The 22,600-nt window shown below is 50.3% G+C and overlaps 1 protein-coding gene across 1 annotated transcript in view; it reads left to right on the forward strand.

The window, feature by feature from the left end:
* Positions 1-14,951: 14,951 nt before the first annotated feature.
* LOC138733954 (AT-rich interactive domain-containing protein 1A-like) overlaps positions 14,952-22,600 on the forward strand; it is a 777,561-nt gene continuing 769,912 nt past the window's right edge. The window contains exons 1-3 of the mRNA XM_069881476.1: positions 14,952-15,158; positions 15,804-16,265; positions 17,221-17,334. Of these exons, the coding sequence (XP_069737577.1) occupies positions 14,958-15,158; positions 15,804-16,265; positions 17,221-17,334 (777 nt within the window). The 5' untranslated portion in view covers positions 14,952-14,957. The remainder of the gene's footprint in view (positions 15,159-15,803; positions 16,266-17,220; positions 17,335-22,600) is intronic.

Below are 22,600 nucleotides of genomic sequence, written 5' to 3' on the forward strand. Positions count from 1 at the left end.
ACAACCGCGGAGAAGCTTTGAGATCTTGACGCTCGCCCCACACTTATGGGGCTGGGCGGGGGGGTGGGGGGTGGCTGGTTATGGGGCAGCGCCGTGGGGCAGGGCCGTCGCCTCAGGAGGAGTCGGCATCTGGGGGGAGAAAGGGGGTGGTGTGCCCCATAGATCCCTCTCTGTGCCCCATAGATCCCTCCCTCTGCCCCATAGACCCCTCCCTCTGCCCCATAGACCCCTCCCTCTGCCCCATAGACCCCTCCCTGCCCCATAGATCCCCCCCCACACCCACCCTGCCCCCCGGCGGGTGCCATCTTGGCTCGGCAGGTGACGAAGGCATCGAAGGCGAAGACGAAGGCGAGAAGGAGGCTGAAGGTCTAAGAAGGGGGGGGGCGGTCACTTAGGGGGCATCCGTGGGGCTGGGGATCTATGGGGCAGGGGGGGTCTGTGGGGCGGGGGGGGGGCCACTCACGAAATCTTTGCAATTTGTTAATTAGCACTAGAAAGGGGTAATTGTTGCCATTTCGGTTGTTAAGTTGTCACTGGAAAACAGGATTAGAGGAGGAAGGATTTCTCTAAGCCTCGGGAGAAAAGCTATTGCCGTGGAATATTGACGCAAGAAGAAATTCTTATATTCTGTGCTCTTCAGTGTACTTAGGAAAATAGTTCACTGCCAGTCATGATTTACTGTTATGATATTTCTCTTCTATAATTCATAGGAACAATCAGAGAAGGCTGAGTTCTATTGAAGCCAACCTTTTTCTGCTCCACCTCTCTGGTGATTCTCCTACTCTGTTCCCGCTTGGCAGCTGACAGCAGCGAAGCTCTCCTGGCTCCAAGTGCCCACTGTCTGCCCCTGCTCTCCTGAACTCCTGCTATAAAATCTTCCCTGGTGAAAATATCCCAGCAGAGGTGTGCTGCTTTCTGCACTTGGCGTAGGTGCCTGGAGAAGGAGGCTATTCACTTCAGCTAATGCTGGCTGGTGTTTTCTTAATCTGCCTTTTCTTCTTCTACAGACAATTTTCTTAGATCTGTGTTTGTTAAGAAGAGGTAAGATATCTTCTTTAGGACTAAGTTGTCTTTGAAGTTCCTTTATGAAGTTAGCCTTGTACGTCATAACAGGTACTGGGCTTTATTCAATGGAACTACAAAATGCTTAGACAAGCAAATGATGTAAGGAATAGTGGAACGGTGTGTTGTTTGGAAAGAGCTGTGCAAACTGCTGCCCAATGTAGATTGATGTGCTGAAGATTTATTTCTCAAAATTCAACATTTTTTAGAACACCTCAGTATTATCTTGGATAAATGCAAGATGTTAAATCAAACATGGCTCTTACGAGGGGGAGCAAATGGAACTAAAACAGTGGCAGCGACGAGATGTTCTCACAGTGATTACTTGGGTCCTCGGGGGAAACCATGAAATGGGAAATAAATCACGTTCTGGCCCCCATCAGCGTGCTGTGTATCGCTTTTCTTAAGCAGGTCTTGGGGTAAAGAGCATACTAAAGCCTGAAAGGTTCTTGTGTGGGCAGAGGAAGAAAAGCATCACCGTCAGGATGTCAGCAGAGAGGGAGTGAAAGAATGGGAAAGAGAATAATTTGTTTTACCAGCTCCGGGATGGAGGTATTCTAAAAATGACTAAAAGAACAGGGTAAGATGTATGTAGATAGAATCCATCCCTAGAGACTTCTTATTGTTTCTCTGCTCCAATCTTCATGTTAATACCTTTGGGTGAAAGAACTAATAATTATTTGCGTTGTAGAGGAGTGGTTTTCAAGGCTTGTTTTAATAGGAATTGTCATGGCGTTGTGAAAGAGCAAGAGTTAAAGGTGTTGTGTTAACAGGACTGGGAAGCAGACGAATAGCCCAGAGAGCTCTTTTGAGAGTGGGGGATTTCATCCAGGAGGAGAAGGCGGCTGCATAATCCTTTCCCCGAAGAGGTGAGTGCTAGAGGATGTAGGAGGAGTCTGAAGATGAGCTCATATTGCAACTTCTGACACCTACTGATTGTTTTAATTCAAGTATTCCAGAAAATCTGTTAAAAATTCATGCAGTTTGTTTTACTTTTCTAGTTTGGAATAATTGCAGTAGACTAGCAGGCTCCCATTTGGTTATAAGCTCTCCTAGATTTCCCCAATATAAACTACTTCATATTGTTCCCCTGGGAATTTAATTGCATTAAGAAATGATTGGCCCTGATAGACTTCTATGGTCTGTGATAATTATAATGGAATAAGATATCCATATAAAAGCATAAAATGATGCTGAAGCACATGCGTTTTGATCATTAATTAGTGAACTATCAAAGGCATTGCAGATGGAACTGGTTTTTTGCTTTTTAGAACAGAGCCTGACCACTGCAGCCTCAACTGTGTAGTAAGCTTATTTTTAGTCCTTCTTGCTTTAGTGAATACATCTGAACGTGTATTTATGTACATATTCAACTCTGCTGTGAACTTTGTAATGCTTTAAACCTTCCTGCGGAGAAGTCTGAGAGGTAGGTTTCCTTCTGGAAGAGGCCAGTGAGGCTGCTCCGTTGGTCCAGAAAGCTCTTTCTGTAGCAGTTTACTGTTTTCTTAGGGTGATACCAAATCTCCCCGTACTGGTTAATGGAGCAGCTGGGACCTGCTAACGAGCTGGTTCATAAGGAAACAGCTTACTCGTATAAAAGCAGCAAAGCTAAAAGCCGTTTGAAATCTGTGGTTCAGGAGTACTAGGGTTTTTATTCTCCTGTCCCCCAAAATCACTCTGTGTTCTGCCCATCTGGATTACTGTCAGGGGGGTTGGATTAATTAGATGAACAGATGTCAGTGTTTTATCCATTGCCTGGCATCCTGTCATCTTCAAAAGTATCCACAGCTTCCAGCTGGGACCTCCAGGGCGCTGGAAGGATTTCCTCAGAGAAAGGTTAGGAGCTGGCTCCAGTATTTCAAAACCCACGTTACGGCAATCATGACATTTTACTTCTGATTCTGTTGCATTGGGTACAAACTGAGGGAAAAACACGATTGCTTAAAAAGTGTGAGTGGAAAGGGGTGATTTGGATCTAAATATCTCATAGCATGTATTTCTACTTGTGTTTGTGTATTTGACAGCAGGTATGCATACACATGTATTTTTTCCCTTTTCTTAAATAATGTATGCTTTTTTATAATCAGATGTGCCTTAAAATATGACGCAAAAAGGGATGTTTGTCTTGGCTTATCTTTTCTGCCACACAGACATTCCTGAGCTTGAGCATGCGGGTGGTTAGAGGGTATTTTGATACGGTCTGCTTTCAGTAACGTCCTGTCAGGACTTGGGACTCATCTGCTCCTCTGATGGAACACTTAGGGCAGCAGCATCTTCTGTCGATATTTAGTAGCTGCAGGATTTCAGGTGCCATCACGATGAACCTGAATGTGACCTGAACTGCACTGAAAGCAGGTTGAGGCAGGAATGGCTTTTTATCTTCTTGAACCATGTTCGAGGTTGTGATCGTTCAAACTAAACATGGATCTATGCTAGCAAAGTCTTCCTCAGGGTGGATGTTCCCAGCTGTTTGGACATGTGCAGAAGGTGGTTTTATGCCTTGTGCTGAAGCTTGCGAAAAGAATGTAAAGGTGCACGTCTCTTAAGATTTCAATGGCATTTAGCTGTCAGAACTATGTAACAAGTGCAAATTAAGAAGAACGTAAGTGCAGCATCTGCCAAAAAGGCAGTAAAGATCTACCTGTGTTGTACGGCTGGCCTGTCAATAACTTTAGGACATGACCGCAGGTTTGAACATTTCAATCTGGAACAGATGTTCTGTTTCCAGGTATTCTTTTTGTGGGCTTTTGTTTGGTTCTTTGTTTGTTTGTTTGTTTGTTTGTGCTTGGGGTTGTTTTTTCTGTTATTTTAGCCGTGTAGATATTGACAAGAAAACAAACTAGCCCTGAACTCTGCCCCTACCCCGACACATGCTTGTTCCCACCCTAGGACCGTGGGTTAGCACTCTGCCTGCTGGGGGACTTGCAGCGCTTGGGCTCCTGTTCGTGTACTGACACAGCTCTATGGCCAGGACTACAGGACTCTCTTCTGATTATCCTTAGAACGTTACTGGTTTTGCTCCTAGGAATCTAACTTAGCTGGAAAAGGACAAAACTGAATTAGAAAACAAAATGAGTAGAAAATTGCTTTTTATGTTGTAACGCTTTATTGCCCTGGTTCTAGGCTTTTTGGCTCTGATTTGGGAGGTAGGGTTGTAGAGAAGAAGTTGAATGCCATGTCCTGCTGTCCAGCAACCACATATGTTTAAGGTGCTAGTTTGAGAAAAACCAAAAGAGTTCAATAGCGTCATGGGATTCTGCCACCTTTCCATCAGATCTCTGTATCTCGGTCTGGCCCGAAGCACAGATCTTAATCGGACAATATTTTATTTTCACTCCCCTGCACGTGCAGTCATTTGGAATGATGCCTGGCAGAATCTGCCTCCAGATGGGATGGAGACGTTTCTTTCTTCCCATACCCACCTAGAGATGCTCTGCTTACTTCTGTTTTGTAATTCTTGAAATTCTAATTCTTGAAATACTAATTAGTATCAGTTTGAGCAACATGGGAAATCCACAACTTATTCTGTGAAACACTTATTTTTTTCTGGAAAAAAAAAGATAAATATTTAAGATTTAAAAAGAAAACCCTGAACACTGCTTTTATTTGGATGAACAATAAGTTAAGCTTTATTTAAGAGTAAGAAATTTTGAAACTGCTGTTGTCACAATGCAGAAGACGGAGTGGCAGTATCTTTTGTGTTTGACGGGTAACGAATTAATGCAGAACTAAAAGATCTAATTGTCTTTGTTTGGATTTGCATGAAGAGCAGTCTTTGTTACATTTTCCTGCAGGATGTCTTCCTTGCTGGAGTGTGTCTGGGGTGTTGCCGCATGTGGATAACAAGGCAAAACCTGGAGAAAGCAATCGGTGAGTATGCAGCCCTTGTAAGCCCAGGGCTCGGGAAGCGGAGGGTATAGGGACCCGTCTGGACACGCCAGAGCCTCCTCCAGCAGGAAGGGATCGTTCAGAGCCTCATTGCACTGACACGCGCTGTCAGGCCTTGTAGGAGCTGCTGAGCCACAGGGATGGTGCAGAGTCTCTGCTGCCACCAGTTGTGGTCCCAGCTGAGCCCCCAGCACAGCCGCATCCCCAGCGGTGCCGTTTCTGGCCAGAGCCGTTCTGGCAGACGTTGGCACCCGACCGGCAGGAGCTGTGGGTGCTCAGCCCTTGCTGCAGGTCAGCGGAGGGGAGAGCAGCCCTGGGCCGCCGAGAGGACGCGCAGGCAGCTTGAGGGTACTGAGTCTGGCAGGGTTGGCCAGAGCTGGCCAGGATCGGAGCAGCCCCAGCTTCACCAACGGGTCCAGCCCCTCTTCTCCTTGGTGGCTGAGAACTCTGGGTGACACCTCAGGGTCAGGGACGGATGGAAGCTGGACACCCAGCTTGAGGCCGCACAGCTGCCTTGAGGGCAGCGACCATGAAGGGCTGTGGATTTGGTCTCAGGTGGCTTTTCTCTCTGTTCCTGGATGTGTTTTACAGAACTGGTTTCCCTCTGGCTTGGGGATCTGTGGGCTCTTGATGGTGAAAGTGCCCAGGACATGGTGACAGAGGTGGGGTTCTGTCCACTGCGTGTGTTTGTGACCCCTCCGTGGGATGGAGGTGGCAGGATGGGATGTGCTTCTGCGAAGGGCTCTTTTGCAGCAGAAGTGGCTGCAGTGTCTCCGTGTCCCCTTTGAAGGAAGGTGTTTACTGTCGCCTTGTGCTGGAGCTGTGCTGAGGCTTTGCCTTTCTCGGACTCCTGGCAGTGCTGTCCCAGCCCGGGGAAGCCCACCATACTGATCATATTATTCTTTCCAAGAGAATCCAGGTCCTGAGCAGTCTTACAGGGGAGCGTAAGTTGAAGACAAGTCCTGCAAACTGGAGGTGTGGAGCCTGGTGTCTGTCCTGAGATACATCGCCTGCAGAAGATGCCACCTCCCTGAGGGGAACAGTTCCATCTGATCCAACTCCTGCTTTCTTTCTCTAGAGATGGACACAGAGGCTGTTCAGAAGGTTGTCTTTCGAAAAGGGAGTAAAAACCTTAGACCCCAAGCTAAATCCAGCATCGGCAGAAATTATGTTGCTTAGAAAACAGATAATAGAGAAAGACAAAAAAATTGAAGCACTGGAGGCTGAGTACAAACTTGCTAAGTTACGTGACTAATTGTAACTGCCCGTCCCTGCCAAAGGAGCAGAGGCGATGCCGGCCACTGGCACACCCGGTAGCTGCTGTCCCGTAGTGACCCGGTGTCACCCATCAGGGAGGAGGGAGCGTTGGGGTGGCCCTCCCTGCTGCAGGGATGGGATTTGTCCATGTAGCTGAAAGGAAAACTGGACAAGGATCAGCGCTCCCCATGTGCTCTCCTGGCCCCCTGAGTTTTGTTGGGTGGGACAACCTGTCCGAAAGGCTGGGAGCGAACTTCCAGGCACCAGCGCTGGAGAGGAACAGAGAACGTCTTGGCCATGGCAAACGCCCTGTGAGCTCTCCAGAGGGGCACAGGATGGACTGACATTCCCAATTGCTCCTCCAGGTGTGCTCGGCGAGACAACCCCAAGTGTTCTGAAGTCGCAGAGGACCAAGAGTGTCAGAGGGCCCCGAGATGAGCAACTGCACTTGACGATGGGTGCAGTAGGAGCCCTGCATTCCCTCGTGATTGTGATCCTGGTGTGCGGTGTCATGATCTGGGTGCGGAGGAACAGAGCCAGGTGAGTCACTGATTGCCCCCATGGCTTCCTGCAAGGGCTGCTCATAGCCACAAAGCATTTCTGCTCAGGCTGCTGGGAAATGGCAAATGAGGTCTTGGCCAAAATTCACTGATAAGGTTTTGGTTATTCTCAGGTGCTTAAATTTGCATCTGAACTCCTGGGGCTTCTTTATAGGAGCCCCCTCTGACCAGAGCCGAGGTCGGCTCAAGCAGATCCTGCCTGGACATGCTCCTATCACGTTGTTCCTAAGGGGCAATCAAGGTGGGGGTGTCATTTCCCTCCCCACCAGATCTCCATCATCAGAAGTTGGGAACAAAATGTGCTGTAAGGGCACATCCTGCAAGCAAAGCACAGGTCAGTGTTAATTGGTTTGAAGAGCATCCCCAAGAGTGGAGTTTGGGGAAGTCCTGGGACCTGAGGTGTTAATAGTGTAATTACAGAGCTGTGCTTGGCCAGGGGGATTCCCATTCCCTGGATGGCTGCTGGGAGAAAGCTTTTCATCATGTTTCCACTAGTAAAACTCGGTAGCTTGGGTTTACAGAAGGTCTCCCCAAAGGCACTGGTGGGGTAAATGTCTGGTGGAGGAAAGGAGCAATGTTTAACAGGGCTGACTTTAAGTTTACAGGAATACCAGGTAGTTAGAAGGTGGTGGCTGAAGCCATTAGAAAATTTCCTGTATTCCTTTTGTATGCGGCATTGATACTGTCAGGTCTTTCTGAGGTCTGGGTGTTAACAGGAGATTAGAGGAATAGAAAGTGTCTTTGGTCAAACTCTGACCCACTGGAAAAAGTCAGAACAGCGAGGCTCCCGCTCAGTGCAGAACTGAAACTGTTGAGCAGAGGGCAGTTATCTGAAGAGTTGGGCAACCAAGAATTTCATCTGTACTGGCCATGGATAATGAAATGACGATGAGGCATCGCCTCTTGGTTGTGAAGCCAGATCTAAGTTCAATTTTAGGATTTGGGGAGTTGAGGGAGGGAATTTTGCTTTCGTGTAGCTTATATCAAAATTGATTTGTCCTCCGAGTTTCCAGAAGGTGTTTGTAACCCTGAAACCAAACCTGTACCATATTCCAAAAGTCAGGTTTTGGAATCTTGAGCTCATGGTGGCAGGGCAGAGCAGCCTGGCCTGTATCTGTGCTGGGGTGCTAGTTTTCTACAGGGATGAGCGCGAGGAAGGTGACTGAGGGGTGCTGAGTGGTCCCACTGCAGGCTCAGTGTATTGTCTTGCATGTGCTGAGGGACCAAAGGAGGCTGGTGGATTTCTCAAGTTTAGAAAAGGAAGGGGAAAAGGCAAAAAGGAAGCACGCATCTCAATGGTGATGTTGTCAGTCACGCTTGTTGAAACTGCCCTGGTGAAATCCTTTGTGTGCATCGGTGTGGTGTTTGCTGTCTGTCTTTTGGGAGCATCTTCATCCAGTACAGGAGGAATTTTTTGTTTTATCTTAACTTTAATTTCCTCTCAGCCTCTTCCACCTCCTTAGAACCAAACCACCATGGGAAGAGAGGCCATAGAGTATGACCTGGAGCTGGCCCTTTGGAGGGCTGTAAAAGGCAGCGGGCTCAGGCTGGGGTGTTGACCTCAGCACAGCCAGTTGCACCTTAAATAGATCAGATGAAAATGTTCGTCGCTGGAGGATGAGCAGTGTTTCCTCGTGAATGAGGATGGTTGTTAGTCTGTGCTTGTTTCTCAGCTTGAACTCTCTAGACTGGTGGCGGAGGAATTGGAACCACTTGTGCGTTGAGTTTTGGGAGATGGAGACGGGCATGGCGAGTGTCTGAAATGCAAACTTGAGGTGTGAGGTAGGCTCTGTGGAGCCTCCTGCGATGCCTGTTGGGTGTTGTTGGGTTCTGTGCCCGCCCCCCGAGTACCAGTGCCCGTTACGTAACGGCGTTGCCTTGCTACCCCGAGGTAGCACACGAGGAGAGTGACAGTTGGAGACAGTCTGACAGTTAGAGACAGTCTCAGTTGGTGTGCTCGTGACAGCCAGGCTGGTTTTGGTGCGTCTGCGAGGTTTGGTGCCAGTTGAAGCCATGGCTCGTAGGCGCACCAAGTTTGGCTGCATGTACCCGTGGTGCATCTGTAAGCAGCGCCGCCATGGGCCGACCAAACAAGTGCGGCCAGATGCTCTGAGAGCTCGTACCCCGAGAGCTCGTACCCCGAGAGCTCGTACCCCGAGAGCTCGTCGCCTGATGATTTTCTGGGTCAAGGTACTGGTACCATGATAGCGCAGGCAGCGTAACTCCAGTCGAGCCGTTTGAAGAGGTGGCAGAGGTTTAGTCTAGGGGAGGGCTGAGAGGTGGGAGGTTGAACCTTGTGCCCCTGGAGATAGTGTGGATGCGATGTGGTAGTGGTGCTGGATGTTGGGACTGCCAGGATCTGACCCAGCCTGAGCTCTTGGTAGCTCCAGAGGATGTGGAAGGTACTAGAAACAGCAAAGGTCAGCACAGCGTCTCCACTTTGAGGATTGCTTTTTGGAAGCATTAATGTTTTGTTGAGAACGCCTCTTGCAGTCAAGACACCGTCTTTTTTGTGTGTCGTTTTCTGTTTGCCACGACTCCTCTGTAGAGGTTCCCTGCCCTCGACATGGTTGGTGTTTCCCAGCGGGTTGAAAGACGCTGGGAAAGCTGCTGATTTGGCACCCGGGTCCTCTTCCTCACCTGCTGTTGGTGTCACCAGCCTGTTCAACTGCTGCTGCTGTAACCGATTTCTAGTTTGTTGATCTTGATAGAAAGGGCGCAGAGGGATCGGGGAAGCGTGGGTGGTTTTATTCTCTGCCATGTTTTCAATGATTTAAATCCAATATGACCATGATCCTAGCTGAATGGTTCCTTTGCAGCAATGATAGGATGAGAGGACATGGCCTCAGGTTGGTCCAAGGGAGGTTTAGATCGGGTATTAGGAAAAACTTCTTTACTGACAGGGGCTGCCCAGGGCAGTGGTGGAGTCTCCATCCCTCGAGGGGTTCAAAGCACATGTGGACACGGCACTCTGGGTTTAGCAGGCACGGCGGTGTTGTGCTGACAGTTGGACTGGATGAACTTGGAGGTCTTTTCCAACCTTAATGATTACGTAACTCCCTGGCTGTGGGGGCTGTTTGAAGACACAAGGGCAGAGCACTCTCTTCTACCAAGACCTCATTTCTTTACTTCAGTGAGGTCTCATCCAGATTCGGCCTCGGGGGTTGAGCGGTTGGTTCCCTGAGTCTGCAGGATGCTGTTAACCAGCATGGCCACTGGTCAGCATCTTCTCCGCTTGCTGACTTCCAGGCCCCTGGGGTTTGGTGCTCGCCATCCTCTGGCCAGGCTGATGATGGGAGGGAAGCAGCTGCCGGATTCACAGGGCTCAGCTTTGCTCGCCTTTGTACCTGCACTCCAACAACAGTTTGCGCTGGCGGGGCCGTGTGGCGCATCACGTGCGCGGTGCTGTTTCTGCCGGGGTCCTTGCCCATCTGTTCCCAGCTCTTTCTGGGTTATCGGGCGCGGGTCCAAGTCCTCGCAGGCAGCCGGGCTCCACGGCCAGAGATTACGAGCAGTAACCTTCCTGGCAGGAGCGGCGTGGCTTTGCTTTTATGCAGATTAGCCGTGTGCTTCTCACTCCAAGGCGTTCCACAGGAAAAGACGTTTCCTGTGTTTGCTTCTTGGTGGGCGGCTCCGATGATGCATCCGTGGCCGAGCCTGCTCTCAAGGCTCCGGAGAGGGATTCCGGCACGCTGCCCGCCGCTTTGCCTTCCACCTCCACCGCTCCGTCACCACAACACAACCACACACGCGCTCGTACTGTTGGTGTCATTCATTCAGGGCCAAGATTGCTTTAAAAAATTCCCTTGGCCCCAGTTCAAACAGGAGTACAGCTGGGATGTGTTAGATTTCAGGCAGTCTGCCCTCAGTTTGAGATGAGTTATAAATAGCAGTGCCGACTTCCTTAACTACCACTCTCTGAGGTAAAATGCAGGTTAGTTACTGTGGGAATCAATTAGGGCTTCTCGAGCTTAAACAGCCAGGAATGCTTTGTATTATTCTTTAATCAGAAAAAAATGGACAACAAATCTGGTCAGGAGAAGATTTCAGGCCCAAGGTGAGAGCTTAGGGCTTTTTTATTATGTATAAATTCTTGGCCTCTCAGTTTCTGGGGCAGTTGTGGCCGATGCCCACAATTGCCAGTAATTAAATGATGCTGATTTGAAACCTGTGAGTTCCGTAAAGGGCTTTTTTCGTTTTCTTTTTCTGACCTGATAAATACAAATAGGTGATAAGATGATGGGTGAAAATCGGAATTGCATTTTTCTTACCGTGGTGGTTGATTCTTGCTTCTAAAGTGGAATTTGCTGCTTCCCTTTACTTATCTTCCTGCTGGGACCAGTAAACCAGTCCCCTCCAACTGAACCAAACTGCTCTTCCAAGAGGCCAAATTTCTCTTCAGCTGGATATGCTCCACTTGGAAGCTTTTTTTCTGTAGGGAAAAGCCCGGTGTTTTGAAGAACAGCTGGTTTTCAGGGTGCTGTTTTGGTTTTGGAGGCCTGACCCCTTACATCACACAGATTTGAGAGCTTTTGAACTTCATGCTGGCTTTGGGGTTGCTGTTAGAGGCTTTTTCTATAGAAATCATGGAATCATAAAATGGTTTGGGTTGGAAGGGACCTTAAAGCCCATCCCGTTCCAACCCCCTGCCATGAGAAATATGTTATTTTCCCGGGAGCTTGGCCATCTCTCCGGAGCGCCGGTGTATGGTTTACAAATGGTACCAAACAACTTTTGCTTTTGGAAGTTTCACTGGTGGTAGGTCTCCGTTTTGCCAGGTTTTAGTACTGAGCAGCGTTAGAAAACAGCGGAGATGGCGAGGTTGGAGAGAGAATAGAAGCAATTTCTGTGAATGCAAGGAGGTGCAAGCAGGGGGTCTGGACTTCAGTGATCAAGGAGCAACACTTGCTCTCAATTATGTCTCTCTGTGGCAAGGCCTTTGCTTTTGAAGTGTAATCGCAGTCATCTACTCCTGCGGTTTCCTCTTGAAAGGATTCCCCATGTATCAGTCCCGAGAAGAATCTCCAGCCTTTTGCAGTCGGGAGTTTGGTATTTCCTTATTTATCCTGAAGTGTTCTCGCAAGCCAACAGGCGTCTCCTCCTCTCGGGTTACCCATCTCCCTTAACGTGGGAGGACAAAGGAGCAGCCTGGCACCTCTGCTTCCCCCAGAGTCTTCACGTGAGCTCTTGGATTGATCCACACTTTGCTGCGGTTCATCTTTGACTGCTCTTTCCTGGAGGCACGCATAGTGTAATTACCTAAAAGGATTGGGATAGTGGATTCAAGAAGGCTTCCTGGTGGTAAGTTCCTTAAGCTGGAGCAGCACTGTGAAGAGGAGAGCAGTGAAAGCCCCGTCAGCAAGAGAGGTGGATGTCTTAGGTAGGAAAAGTTGAAGGAAGAATCGATGTATTGCAGCATTTGCAATGTACACAAAGCACAAATGAGCCTGTTGGTTTGCAACAAGTCCAGAGCGTGTGTATGAAATAATTCCTTCGTTAGAGGATAATTTCTTCTGTTCATGGAACTTTTATCAGGCTGTGATTTGGAGCGATGCTCTTTGTGTTGGTTTTTAGCATCCTTTGTGTGCTAGGGCCTCGTGGAAGCGCTCAAAGCAGCGCTGTTGGAAAGCATGTGGCGCGCTCCTACGTTGAGCAGTCAAGGTGATGGCTTGGTCACCTCCTGGAAATATGTTTGGGTTTTTTTTTTCTTTTATCTTTATTTTTTATGGCTGTATAAACAGTTCCAGGGGTTTTTGAAGTCTGTTTAGCGGGGGGGGGTGCAGGAGAAGTTTGACTTGCCAAAAGCTGGGAAGCACTCCTGGTGGCACCACTTTTGCATACCAAAGAGGATAAGGTGGGGAGGGAGATAACGTCAATAATCTCAGGTGATACCCACAAGGCAAGGCTGAGGGACAGTTGTTTGGAAGATGTAAACACAATTTGCATCTACTGGGATATGGAAGCTCCGCATGGGTGCTCCCATTCAGGAGGAAAGTCACTGTAGTTCTGGGATTCAGGCTGCCCCCATCAAAGACGTCTTTTCTTCCTGACCCTTTGAGTGGAAGCTCCTCTTCGGAGCGTGGCACAAAACCCTGTGGGCACATGTTCTGCGCTGTGGGATGTGGCAGGGATCAAGAGCCCCTCCGGGCTCCTTCCTCAGAGGTGCTGCAGCCTCTCTCCACGTTACTCCTCAGCAGCAGCGTCTGTGGTAACTTGAATGTAACTTTCCCAGAACTGGTTTTAGTACTGGTATGGACCAAAATGGAAACGGCCAGCCCAGCTGAGTGTGAGCTGGGTGTCTCCGACCCTCCTCAATGGAGAATCGTACTGTGGTTGTGTGTGAACAGCTTCTGTAGGGCGGCAAACGCTGTTTCCAGGTGTGTCAAGGCTGAAGTGGAGTGGAAGGAGAGGACTTGGACTTGGTTCTTCCTTGATTTGTGCCGTATTTGTGCATATTCACTTAAGGAAACCTGCTTTCATTTGCATGAGTAGCCCCCCTTGCCAAAAGCGAGGTGCTTTTCCCACTCTCTCCATTCCCTCCTGTGCTCCCGCTCCTGTTGCCCCAGCAGTGCCCCGTTAGCTCCCCGTGGTGCCCCTGCTCCCTCCGGTTGGCACGGGGAGGTTTTCCTGGCAGCCGAGGCGCAGCAGCCAGCTGGTCAAACAAATGTTTTCAGGGTCTGTGCGTTGGGACTTCAAGCTGTTCTGGCTTGGCAATTGAGTTGGATTTTCCAAAGTTTCACATACTGCGTGGACTTTTTTCCATCCAGCCCCTCCAGGAGGGTGGATGCTGCGAACACAGCTGAGAAACTGTTGTGGTCTCTGGGATTCTTTAGGGTTTGCAGCAGGAGCTGGCTTTGTGCCATACTTGCCTGTGTAGACCTGCAGTGTCACTCCTCAAGCACCTGAGCTGGGCGAGGGAGGGTGGATCTGTACAAATACCACCCCGGGGCTGGTTGCAGGAAGGAGTGGGGTAAGAGTCCATTGTCATGGAGATCTGCTGGAAGGCATCTAATTGGTGTTAGTTAGGTCATCCCGAGATCAGCAATCTGTGTTCAGTCCCAGATGGAGGTTAAAGACTGTGCCTGGGAGTCATTTAGAGGTCACTATGCCAAAACCAGTCCTTGCTTTAGGTGGAAAACTGCCATTTGGAGGTTTATAGCATTTTCGGGAATTCTGATGGATTCATTTCGTGTCCTGGCTCCAGGCAGTGGTAGTGGGGGTCAGGAGGTCCTTGGAAGTTGCATTCATTCACTCATCCCATCCTGCCTGCTCTAAACCCCAGGGACCTGGCTTTCAAGGCTGACAAATTACTGTTTCCTGGATCTGGAGAAATTTGATTTAGAAATCTTTATTCTACAAAAGGCAGCAGACACAAAGCACATATTAAAAAAGGCAAAAATGGAACTGGAGCCTGGAATGCTGTGGATGTTAGTGGCTCTGCCCAGTGTTACTGCATCAATATGAGTTAATTGAAATGTGTAAGTGTAAATTAACCGCCTGTAGTGTTTTGGGAGACCTTGTTATACGTGAAAGAAGCAGCGTTTCTCGTGAATATTTAAATTTTCAGTCTTACATTTACCTTGTTGTGGAATATCTGGACACTAAACTACTGCCTGCTACGGGGAATGGCCACTCACACCAATAATCCATCTTTCTTAATGATCCTTCCCGGCTTCTTGCGTGTCCTGCGGCCATGGGAGAAATGTCAGCATTAAATGACTTCTCGTTCATGTTTTGTGAAAGGTCTGTAGGTTTAGAAGGGCAGTGGGAATCCTGTAATTCAGCACGTGGCTGTGGGGTTCAGTTCCTGAAACGAGGCAGATGAGCTTCTGCTCTGCACCAACCTGCTGTGAAGCTGTAGGTGCCTTCAAGTATGGAAAGGGGCTTCAGGAAAGCTGGGGAGGGGCTTTTCATCAGGGAGTACAGGGATAGGAGTGAGAGGGAAGGGTTTTAAGCTGATGGGGCTTTGAGCAACCCGATGCAGTGAAAAAGAATTCATAGAATCACAGAATCATTGAATGGTTTGGGTTGGAAGGGACCTCAAAGCTCCTCTAGTTCCAAGCCAAATCATTCGATGATTCTGTGATTCTATAAAGTTCTCTTCTGGGGTTTTGGGAGATTGTGAATGATTCCTGTGTGTAGCTGGATGTACATCACGTGTCACAACTTGCCTTGCAGGCTTCAAGCCCGATGGATCAGATGGGGAAGATGAGGCCTCAGCCGTACGGAGGAACCAACCCCTACACACAACAGCAGGGACCTCAGGCGGGGCCACAGCAAGGACACGGCTATCCAGGACAGCCCTACGGGCCACAGACTCCTCAGAGATACCCCGTGGGAATGCAAAGCAGGGCACAAAGTACAATGGGCAGCCTCTCATGTGCACAGCAGGTAGAAGACCTGAGCTTCTGTACTCTCTGTTCACAGCAGGGGCGGGTGGGAGAGCAGCAAAGTGCTCCAAGGGACCAGCATCAGCCAGGTTGGAGTTGGCTCCTTGGGTTAAATGACATTTCTTTACAGCACCTCATCTGGATCCAGGGCTAATGGATGTATGAGGACCTGTGGAATCCTTGCTTCCAAAAGCAGCAGAGCAGTGAATCTAACAAGGGAAAAACAAACAGTGAGGGTAGCAAGATACTCTTCCCTCTGTGTTCTGTATAAGACAGAGCTGTACTTTACTGAATAAATCACTTCCAGGTTGGATCCAAGTGGCTCCTGCTGTAGCGTGGGCAGGATTCAAAAGGCTGCCTTGTTTTTTGGAGCAAGCAGCCTTGCCTTTTGATGCCTTTTGACTGTCACTGAAGGGTGGTCAGATAAGGATCACTAAGAACTTAGTTAGGGTGCCTATTGAGGTTCTGTTACTGCCAAGAACAATGGTGGCTTTTGCTGTTATCTAGGAGGTTTCCTTGTGTAGGAGGTGGCATTGCCAGTTAACTGTTGTGCTCCAGTATCTGAATGTTTCACTTCTTGAGCGTAATCTTGTGTGTACATAAGATATCTTCATAACTGATCTAATTCTTCCCTCCTCTTCTGCAGATTCCTCCTTATGGACAGCAGGGCCCCAGTGCGTATGGGCAGCAAAGCCAGACTCCTTACTACAACCAGCAAAGCCCTCATCCGCAGCAGCAGCCTCCATATTCCCAGCAGCCTCCATCCCAGACCCCTCACTCTCAGCCTTCATATCAGCAGCTGCAGCAGCAGCCTCAGTCTCAGCCTCCGCAGCTGCAGACATCGCAGCCTGCCTGCTCCCAGCAGCAGTCCCAGCCGTCCCATCAGCAGTCTCCCACTCCGTATCCCCAGCAGCAACCCGCAGCCCAGCAGCATCCTCAGAGCCAGCCTCCCTCCTCGCAGCAGCAGTCGCAGTCGCCCTACCAGCAGCAGCAGCAAACTCAGCAGACGGCTTCCTCGGTTCTTTCTCAGCAGTCGTCCTCATACCCTCCATGGCAGCCGCAGCAGCAGCAGTCTGCCTACTCCCAGCAGCGCTTCCCCCCTCCTCAGGTAGGGCCGCTCTGCTTTATTTCGAGCCGTAAGGGGTTCTTAAAGAAACTTGGGCAAATCCTTTTCGTTGCACGCTCAAGTCAGTTGAATTACGGGTCAGCAAGCTGCTTGGAAGGATTATGTTAATGACCGTGCTGCCTTCTCTGTTGTGTCTAGATCTCCATCTCCAAGATGTGGTGGTTGTAACAAGTTAAGCCCTGCTGATGCAGCGGTTTTGAGGACTGGTGTCGTGTAAATTTTGCCGGTTGGCAGTACCAGTCTAAAGGATTTTTGTACTGGCACGGTTGTGGCCTGTGAAAGTTCTCCAAGTGGTCTACAGAAGTGCTTGGATTAGCACAACAGCAGAGCAACAAAGAGATGGTGATGGAAGACTTTGCTCTGAAATGTAAAACTCTGCTGCTTTCTTTCTCCTCCCTAAAGCAAATTCAGGGAATTGAGGAGAAAATAATGAATCGAATTTCTTTGTATATATGTAAATGGCACTTATTTTCAACAAGGCTTAGTACTGGTTTAATAGTTGTTACTGGTTGTGTGAAAACCTAGCTGGGACCTTTCAGCAGATGTTGTAACGCACGATTAAAATGGAGGTTTTAATCGACTTGCCTTGTTTGTGCCCTGAAGTGCTCAGAGCTGCTGTAAGACCTTAGAAGATCAAGAAGCTACGTGGACGGTCTCCCAGGAGAGTCCGTGCCTTTCAGGATCTTTAAGAAGGGAAATCCAGAGCATTACCCTTCTGTCACGTTTTAGGGTTCTGCTCCTGACCGTCGCGGTAGCAGTCTGGCGACGCTTATCCTCCTGTCGAACTGTAGGCGTTGCTGGCTTCAACTCTTTGCTGTCTTATTTCCTGTTTTGGGCAAATTCCTCCACAACACAAGAATATACCAGAGAGATTCCAGCAGAGCCTTGATTTTATTCCCGTTTGTGGGGTTTTTTTTGGTGTTTCTTGCTGTTTCAGGAGTTATCTCAAGACTCGTTTGGGTCCCAGGCGTCGTCTGCTCCCTCAGTGGCTTCCAGTAAAGGGCAAGAAGATATGAACTTGACTCTTCAGTCCAGGCCTTCTAGCCTGCCGGTGAGTGGGGAGCTGATCTAGAAGTGAACGGGGCGAGGGCAATCAGAAGCACAGCAGGATAAATTAGCCTCAGGGTGGTGATGATGGAGCCTCAAGGGGGTGATGATGGAGCCTCAAGGGGGTGATGATGGAGGCCTCAGGGTGATGATGATGGAGCCTCAAGGTGATGATGATGGAGCCTCAAGGTGGTGATGATGGTTTGGGGGCATCCAGAAGGTTCCTTAAGGTGGGGTTGATGAACCAAGGAGGGTCTCCAAGACCCCCCGAGCCGCCCCTTCTACCTCATTGGCCTCCGTTGACTCAAAGGCTCATTTGGGGGCGTCTGTGGAGACCTGGACGTCCCCCCAGAGCCCTGAGAAAGGCGTCTGTCTCCTTCTTCTGTCCCCCAGCCCTTCACACCCTTCAGGCTGATCAAGTACAATGTGGAGGAGGACGAGCCCCAGTGGGACCAGCGAGGTCTCTGCATCAAAGTCCAGCCCGGTAAGAAGAGTTTCCAAGGGTGTTTTGGGGAAGGCGGGGCGTTGAGATCCATCAAAAACATCTCCTGGTCCTCAAAACCCTGGTGAGAAAACCCTTAAAGAAAGAAACAGGAACATAAACCATGGTGGAAGCCACCAGAGATCCCTCAATGACAGAATCAGGAACGTGATTCATGGTGGAAGCCACCAGAGATCGCTCAAAGAACCAGGAAAATCATCCCTGGTGGGCATGGAGAGGACCTTCCCCACCACGGAAGGAGGTTTCTGACGAGCTTCCATCCTTCTTTCCCAGGGGAGACGGGGCTGCTGGTCGTCAAGATCACCCAGAACACCCCGTTCCACGGCTACGCGAGGGACTCTGAGAAGACCGAGAAGAAGATCTTGAGGGACGTCTTGGTCCGGGGTGACTCCTACTTCAACAGCGGCGACCTCCTCTGGATCGACCACGAAAGGTTCATCTACTTCCAGGACTGCGTGGGGGACACTTTCCGGTGAGTTGGTGGCTCTCACGAGACCTTCCTCTGAGCCAAATCCCACCCTCACGGCTTCACCTCGTGTCTTCTCCAGGTGGAAAGGGGAGAACATGGCCACGACCGAGGTGGAAGCTGCTCTGGCCATGGTCGACTTCATCCAGGAGGTCAACGTCTACGGGGTGGCCGTGCCAGGTGAGTCAATCGCATCAAAAGAAGAACCTGCTCATGTTTTATCCACATAAGGAGCCACCACGGAGGCTTGAGATGCTCCTAGTGGCCACCAAGAAGCCTTGAGATGGTCCCAGTGGCCACTGAGAAGCCTTGAGATGGTCCCAGTGGCCACCGAGAAGCCTTGAGATGGTCCCAGTGGCCACCGAGAAGCCTTGAGATGGTCCCAGTGGCCACCGAGAAGCCTTGAGATGCTCCCAGTGGCCACCGAGAAGCCTTGAGATGGTCCCAGTGGCCACCGAGAAGCCTTGAGATGGTCCCAGTGGCCACCGAGAAGCCTTGAGATGCTCCCAGTGGCCACCGAGAAGCCTTGAGATGCTCCCAGTGGCCACCGAGAAGCCTTGAGATGCTCCCAGTGGCCACCGAGAAGCCTTGAGATGCTCCCAGTGGCCACCAAGAAGCCTTGAGATGCTCCCAGTGGCCACCAAGAAGCCTTGAGATGCTCCCAGTGGCTTTCAGGAAGAGTAAAACTGGGGTTGGTTGTAGAAAAGGAGCAGCTGGTGGGGTTCTAGGCAACCACCAGGTCTTGGTGATGGTCCATGTGGCCACGAGGAAGAGCAAAAAGAGCCTCAGATGCCCAAAAGAAGCACCTGGTGCTGTTTGGGACTCACTGGGAGGTCCCATCGTGGTCCAAGTGGCCACCAAGGAGGCCAAAATGGTCAACGCAGTCATCCAAGATGGTTTTGGGTCCACCTGGTGCCTTCATCAAGGTCCATGTGGCCTCCAGAAAGAGTAAAACTGGGACTGGTTGGAGAAAAGGAGCAGCTGGTGGGGTTCTGGGCAACCACCAGGTCTTGGTGATGGTCCCTGTGGCCACCAGGACGAGTAGAAGTGGATCGTGGTGGCCCCCAGCCCCCTGTGGCCTCCTTGCAGGGTGTGAGGGCAAGTGCGGGATGGCCGCCATCTGCCTGAGGCCCGGGACAACCTTCCAGGGTGAGAAGCTCTTTGCCTTCACCCAGGAGATGCTGCCCGGCTACGCCGCCCCTCGCTTCATCCGCATCCAGGTTGGTGGCCCTGGGTTCTCCTGGAGTTTGTGGGCTTCCTCGTCCAAAGGATCCTTGGGATGAAGCTCCCAAGGCCGAGGAGCTTTGTCCATCATGGAAATGTTGAGGTTGGAAGATGTTGAAGGTCATAAGTCCAACCCTAAACCCAAAACTCTCGACCCCACCACATCTCCAGGGCTTTCAGAAGGGATCAAGGTTCCACCACGGCCCCAGAAATCCTCTTCCAGGTCCTTGATGACCCTTTCAGTGAAGGAAGCATCCCCAGAACCCAATTTAAACCTCTCCCAGCTCAACTTGAGGAATTCATGGATCCATGTCCCTCAGCAGAACCTCAGCCCATGGATCCATGTCCCTCAGCAGAACCTCAGCCCTTGGATCCATGTCCCCCAGCAGAACCTCAGCCCTTGGATCCATGTCCCTCAGCAGAACCTCAGCCCATGGATCCATGTCCCTCAGCAGAACCTCAGCCCTTAGATCCATGGATCCTCCTCCATCCATCCCCATGTTCTCCCCATCCCCATCTCCCCAGGACGCCCTGGAGATCACCGGGACCTTCAAGCAGCTCAAGGCCAAGCTGGTCCGTGAAGGTTTCGACCCCAAGGCCATCTCCGACCCCTTGTTCTTCCGCCACGACTCCCAGAAGTCCTACGTCCCCCTGGACTCCGACCTCCACCAGGCCATCCTGGACATGAAGTTCAACCTCTAGAAGATAAAGTCAGAATCTCCACCTCAGAGTGACCCCAAGGACAATTTGGGGCCAAACCAGGTGGTTTTGGTTCCTCCAGGGAGGGTTTGGAGCTTCTCATAGGAGGTGGGAAGTTCTCCACCCCCTCTGGGGCCTCCAGGCTGGAGGTTACAGGCTTCGTCTCAATGCTCCAAGTCCTCTTCTCATCCTACCAGGAGCTCCTTGAGTGGCTTCAGCTCCTTGAGAAGCAGCGAATCCCGTTTATTCCCTGCCCTGACCCCATTTTCATGGAATCAACATGGTCTGTGTCCAACATGGGGGGTTCTCCAGGTCCTCCTGGATCTCCATGATCAACGTCCAATGTGAGGCCAAAAAGTGACTCCTCCTGCCCCATATGTGACTCCCCAGAATTGTAGAATCATGGAACCACCAGGTTGGAAGAGACCCACCGGATCATCGAGTCCAACCATTCCCATCAATCACTAACCCGTGTCCCTCAGCACCTCGTCCACCCGTCCCTCAAACCCCTCCAGGGCAGGGGACTCAACCCCCTCCCTGTTCCAGCGCCGAGTGACCCTTTCCGTGAAAGATTTTGTCCTGCTGTCCAGCCTGACCCTCCCCTGGTGGAGCTTGAGGCCATTCCCTGTCGTCCTGTCCCCTGTCCCTTGGGAGAAGAGCCCAGCTCCCTCCTCTCCACAATCTCCTTTCAGGGAGTTGGAGAGAGCAATGAGGTCTCCCCTCAGCCTCCTCCAGGCTAATCAACTCCAGTTCCTCCTCATAAAACTTGTTCTCCAGCCCCCTCCCCAGCTTCGTTGCTCTTCTCTGGACTCGTTCCAGAGCCTCAACATCCTTCTCGTGGCGAGGGGCCCAGAACTGACCCCAGGATTCGAGGAGTGGTCTCACCAGGGCTGAGTCCAGAGGGAGAAGAACCTCCCTGGCCCTGCTGGCCGTGCCGTGTCTGATCCAAGCCAAGATGCCCTTGGCCTTCTTGGCCCCCTGGGCACACGGGCAGCCATGAGGCCCAGCTGCTTGCTTTGCTAACAGTTTGTAGGTTCTCCTTGTGCAGTGGAAGATGCTCAATGTCAGTAATGGAGCTCGACAGCAGGTAGGCGAATTTTCTGGTGTTTTGCCTACATCCCGTGTTGAATAGAAGGGAGGATTACAAACCCCTCGAATTTCAATCCTCTGAAGGATGGTTTCGTGTGTGAGATGAAGCCGTCTGAGTGTCTCTCAGTGCAGTAAAACCATCTGTAAAACACTGGGGATGCACGTTTCTCTTGGTCCTCAAGAAAGGCTGAGGAAATCGCCGTCTGAAGAGCTTGATGTTCCAGCTGGGGACGGTGACTTGGAGACTGAGGTACCTGCTCTACGATGGTGGCAACTAAAATCGTAGTTCTTGTATTAATCTGATTTTAGAGCGAGCTTTAGCGAAAGCTCGAAGGAAACTCGAGCCCCAAGTGCCACCAAACCTTTAGCGACATCATCTAAAATAATGAGGGCTGGTTCCAGGAGTTGCCGCGGAATGTCTTCTCCAAGCATGGAGGAATTGCAGCGATGCTGGAGTCTGTGAGCTTGTGGGGCTTTCCTGTAGGGGCTAAGAGGGTTGGTCACCTATTCTTTGTGACACTCCTGCTCCCTCCCGAGGTGTCTGCCCACGTCTGCCTTCTCTAGCAGCTTTGGGGTTCAGTGGTACGAGTCCTCGTGCATAAACAGAACCACTTACTTACTCACGGAGGAGGAAAATCTTTGGAGGATGACGCTGATAATGGGGTGGGGTGAATGAGGACAAAGGCTTTGAAGCACAGATAATAATATTTTTATTTCCCAATTCAGCGCTGAATTGGTTGCCCTTCTAAAAAAGGCAGAACCTCTTACAAAAGCAGTGGGTACATATACTAGTTTTAGACAAAGATCCATAGAAATCTCTCCAAGATTATATTTTTGGAGTTTTCCACCACGTCCGGAGGCTCCCTTCAGGTTATCATTTGACCGAAGACAACAACATCTTGCTAGAGAATTAAACATCGTGTCTGCAGATTGTCTGCGTATTATCTCTCGATACAAGACAGATTTATATGACAAGATACTTAAACATACAAATCAGCTGCAGCAAAACTTATCAATTAATCCTCGTGGGTGGATGAGGATCTGAGGGACGTGGCTTAGTGATTGGTAGGAATGGTTGGACTCGATGATCCTGTGGGTCTTTTCCAACCTAGTGATTCCATGATTCTAGGACCCGCAGGACTCATCTAGAGACCCCCAGGACCCCTCCAGAGCCCCCTGGGACCCCTTTAAGGCCTTCTGGGACCCCCAGGAACCATCTACAGTCTCCTGGGACCACTTTAGGGCCTTCTAGGACTCCCAGGACACATCTAGAGTCGCCCAGAACCATTC

This window comes from Phaenicophaeus curvirostris, unplaced genomic scaffold, assembly GCF_032191515.1.
Source record: "Phaenicophaeus curvirostris isolate KB17595 unplaced genomic scaffold, BPBGC_Pcur_1.0 scaffold_50, whole genome shotgun sequence".
NCBI classification, from domain to species: Eukaryota; Metazoa; Chordata; class Aves; order Cuculiformes; family Cuculidae; genus Phaenicophaeus; species Phaenicophaeus curvirostris.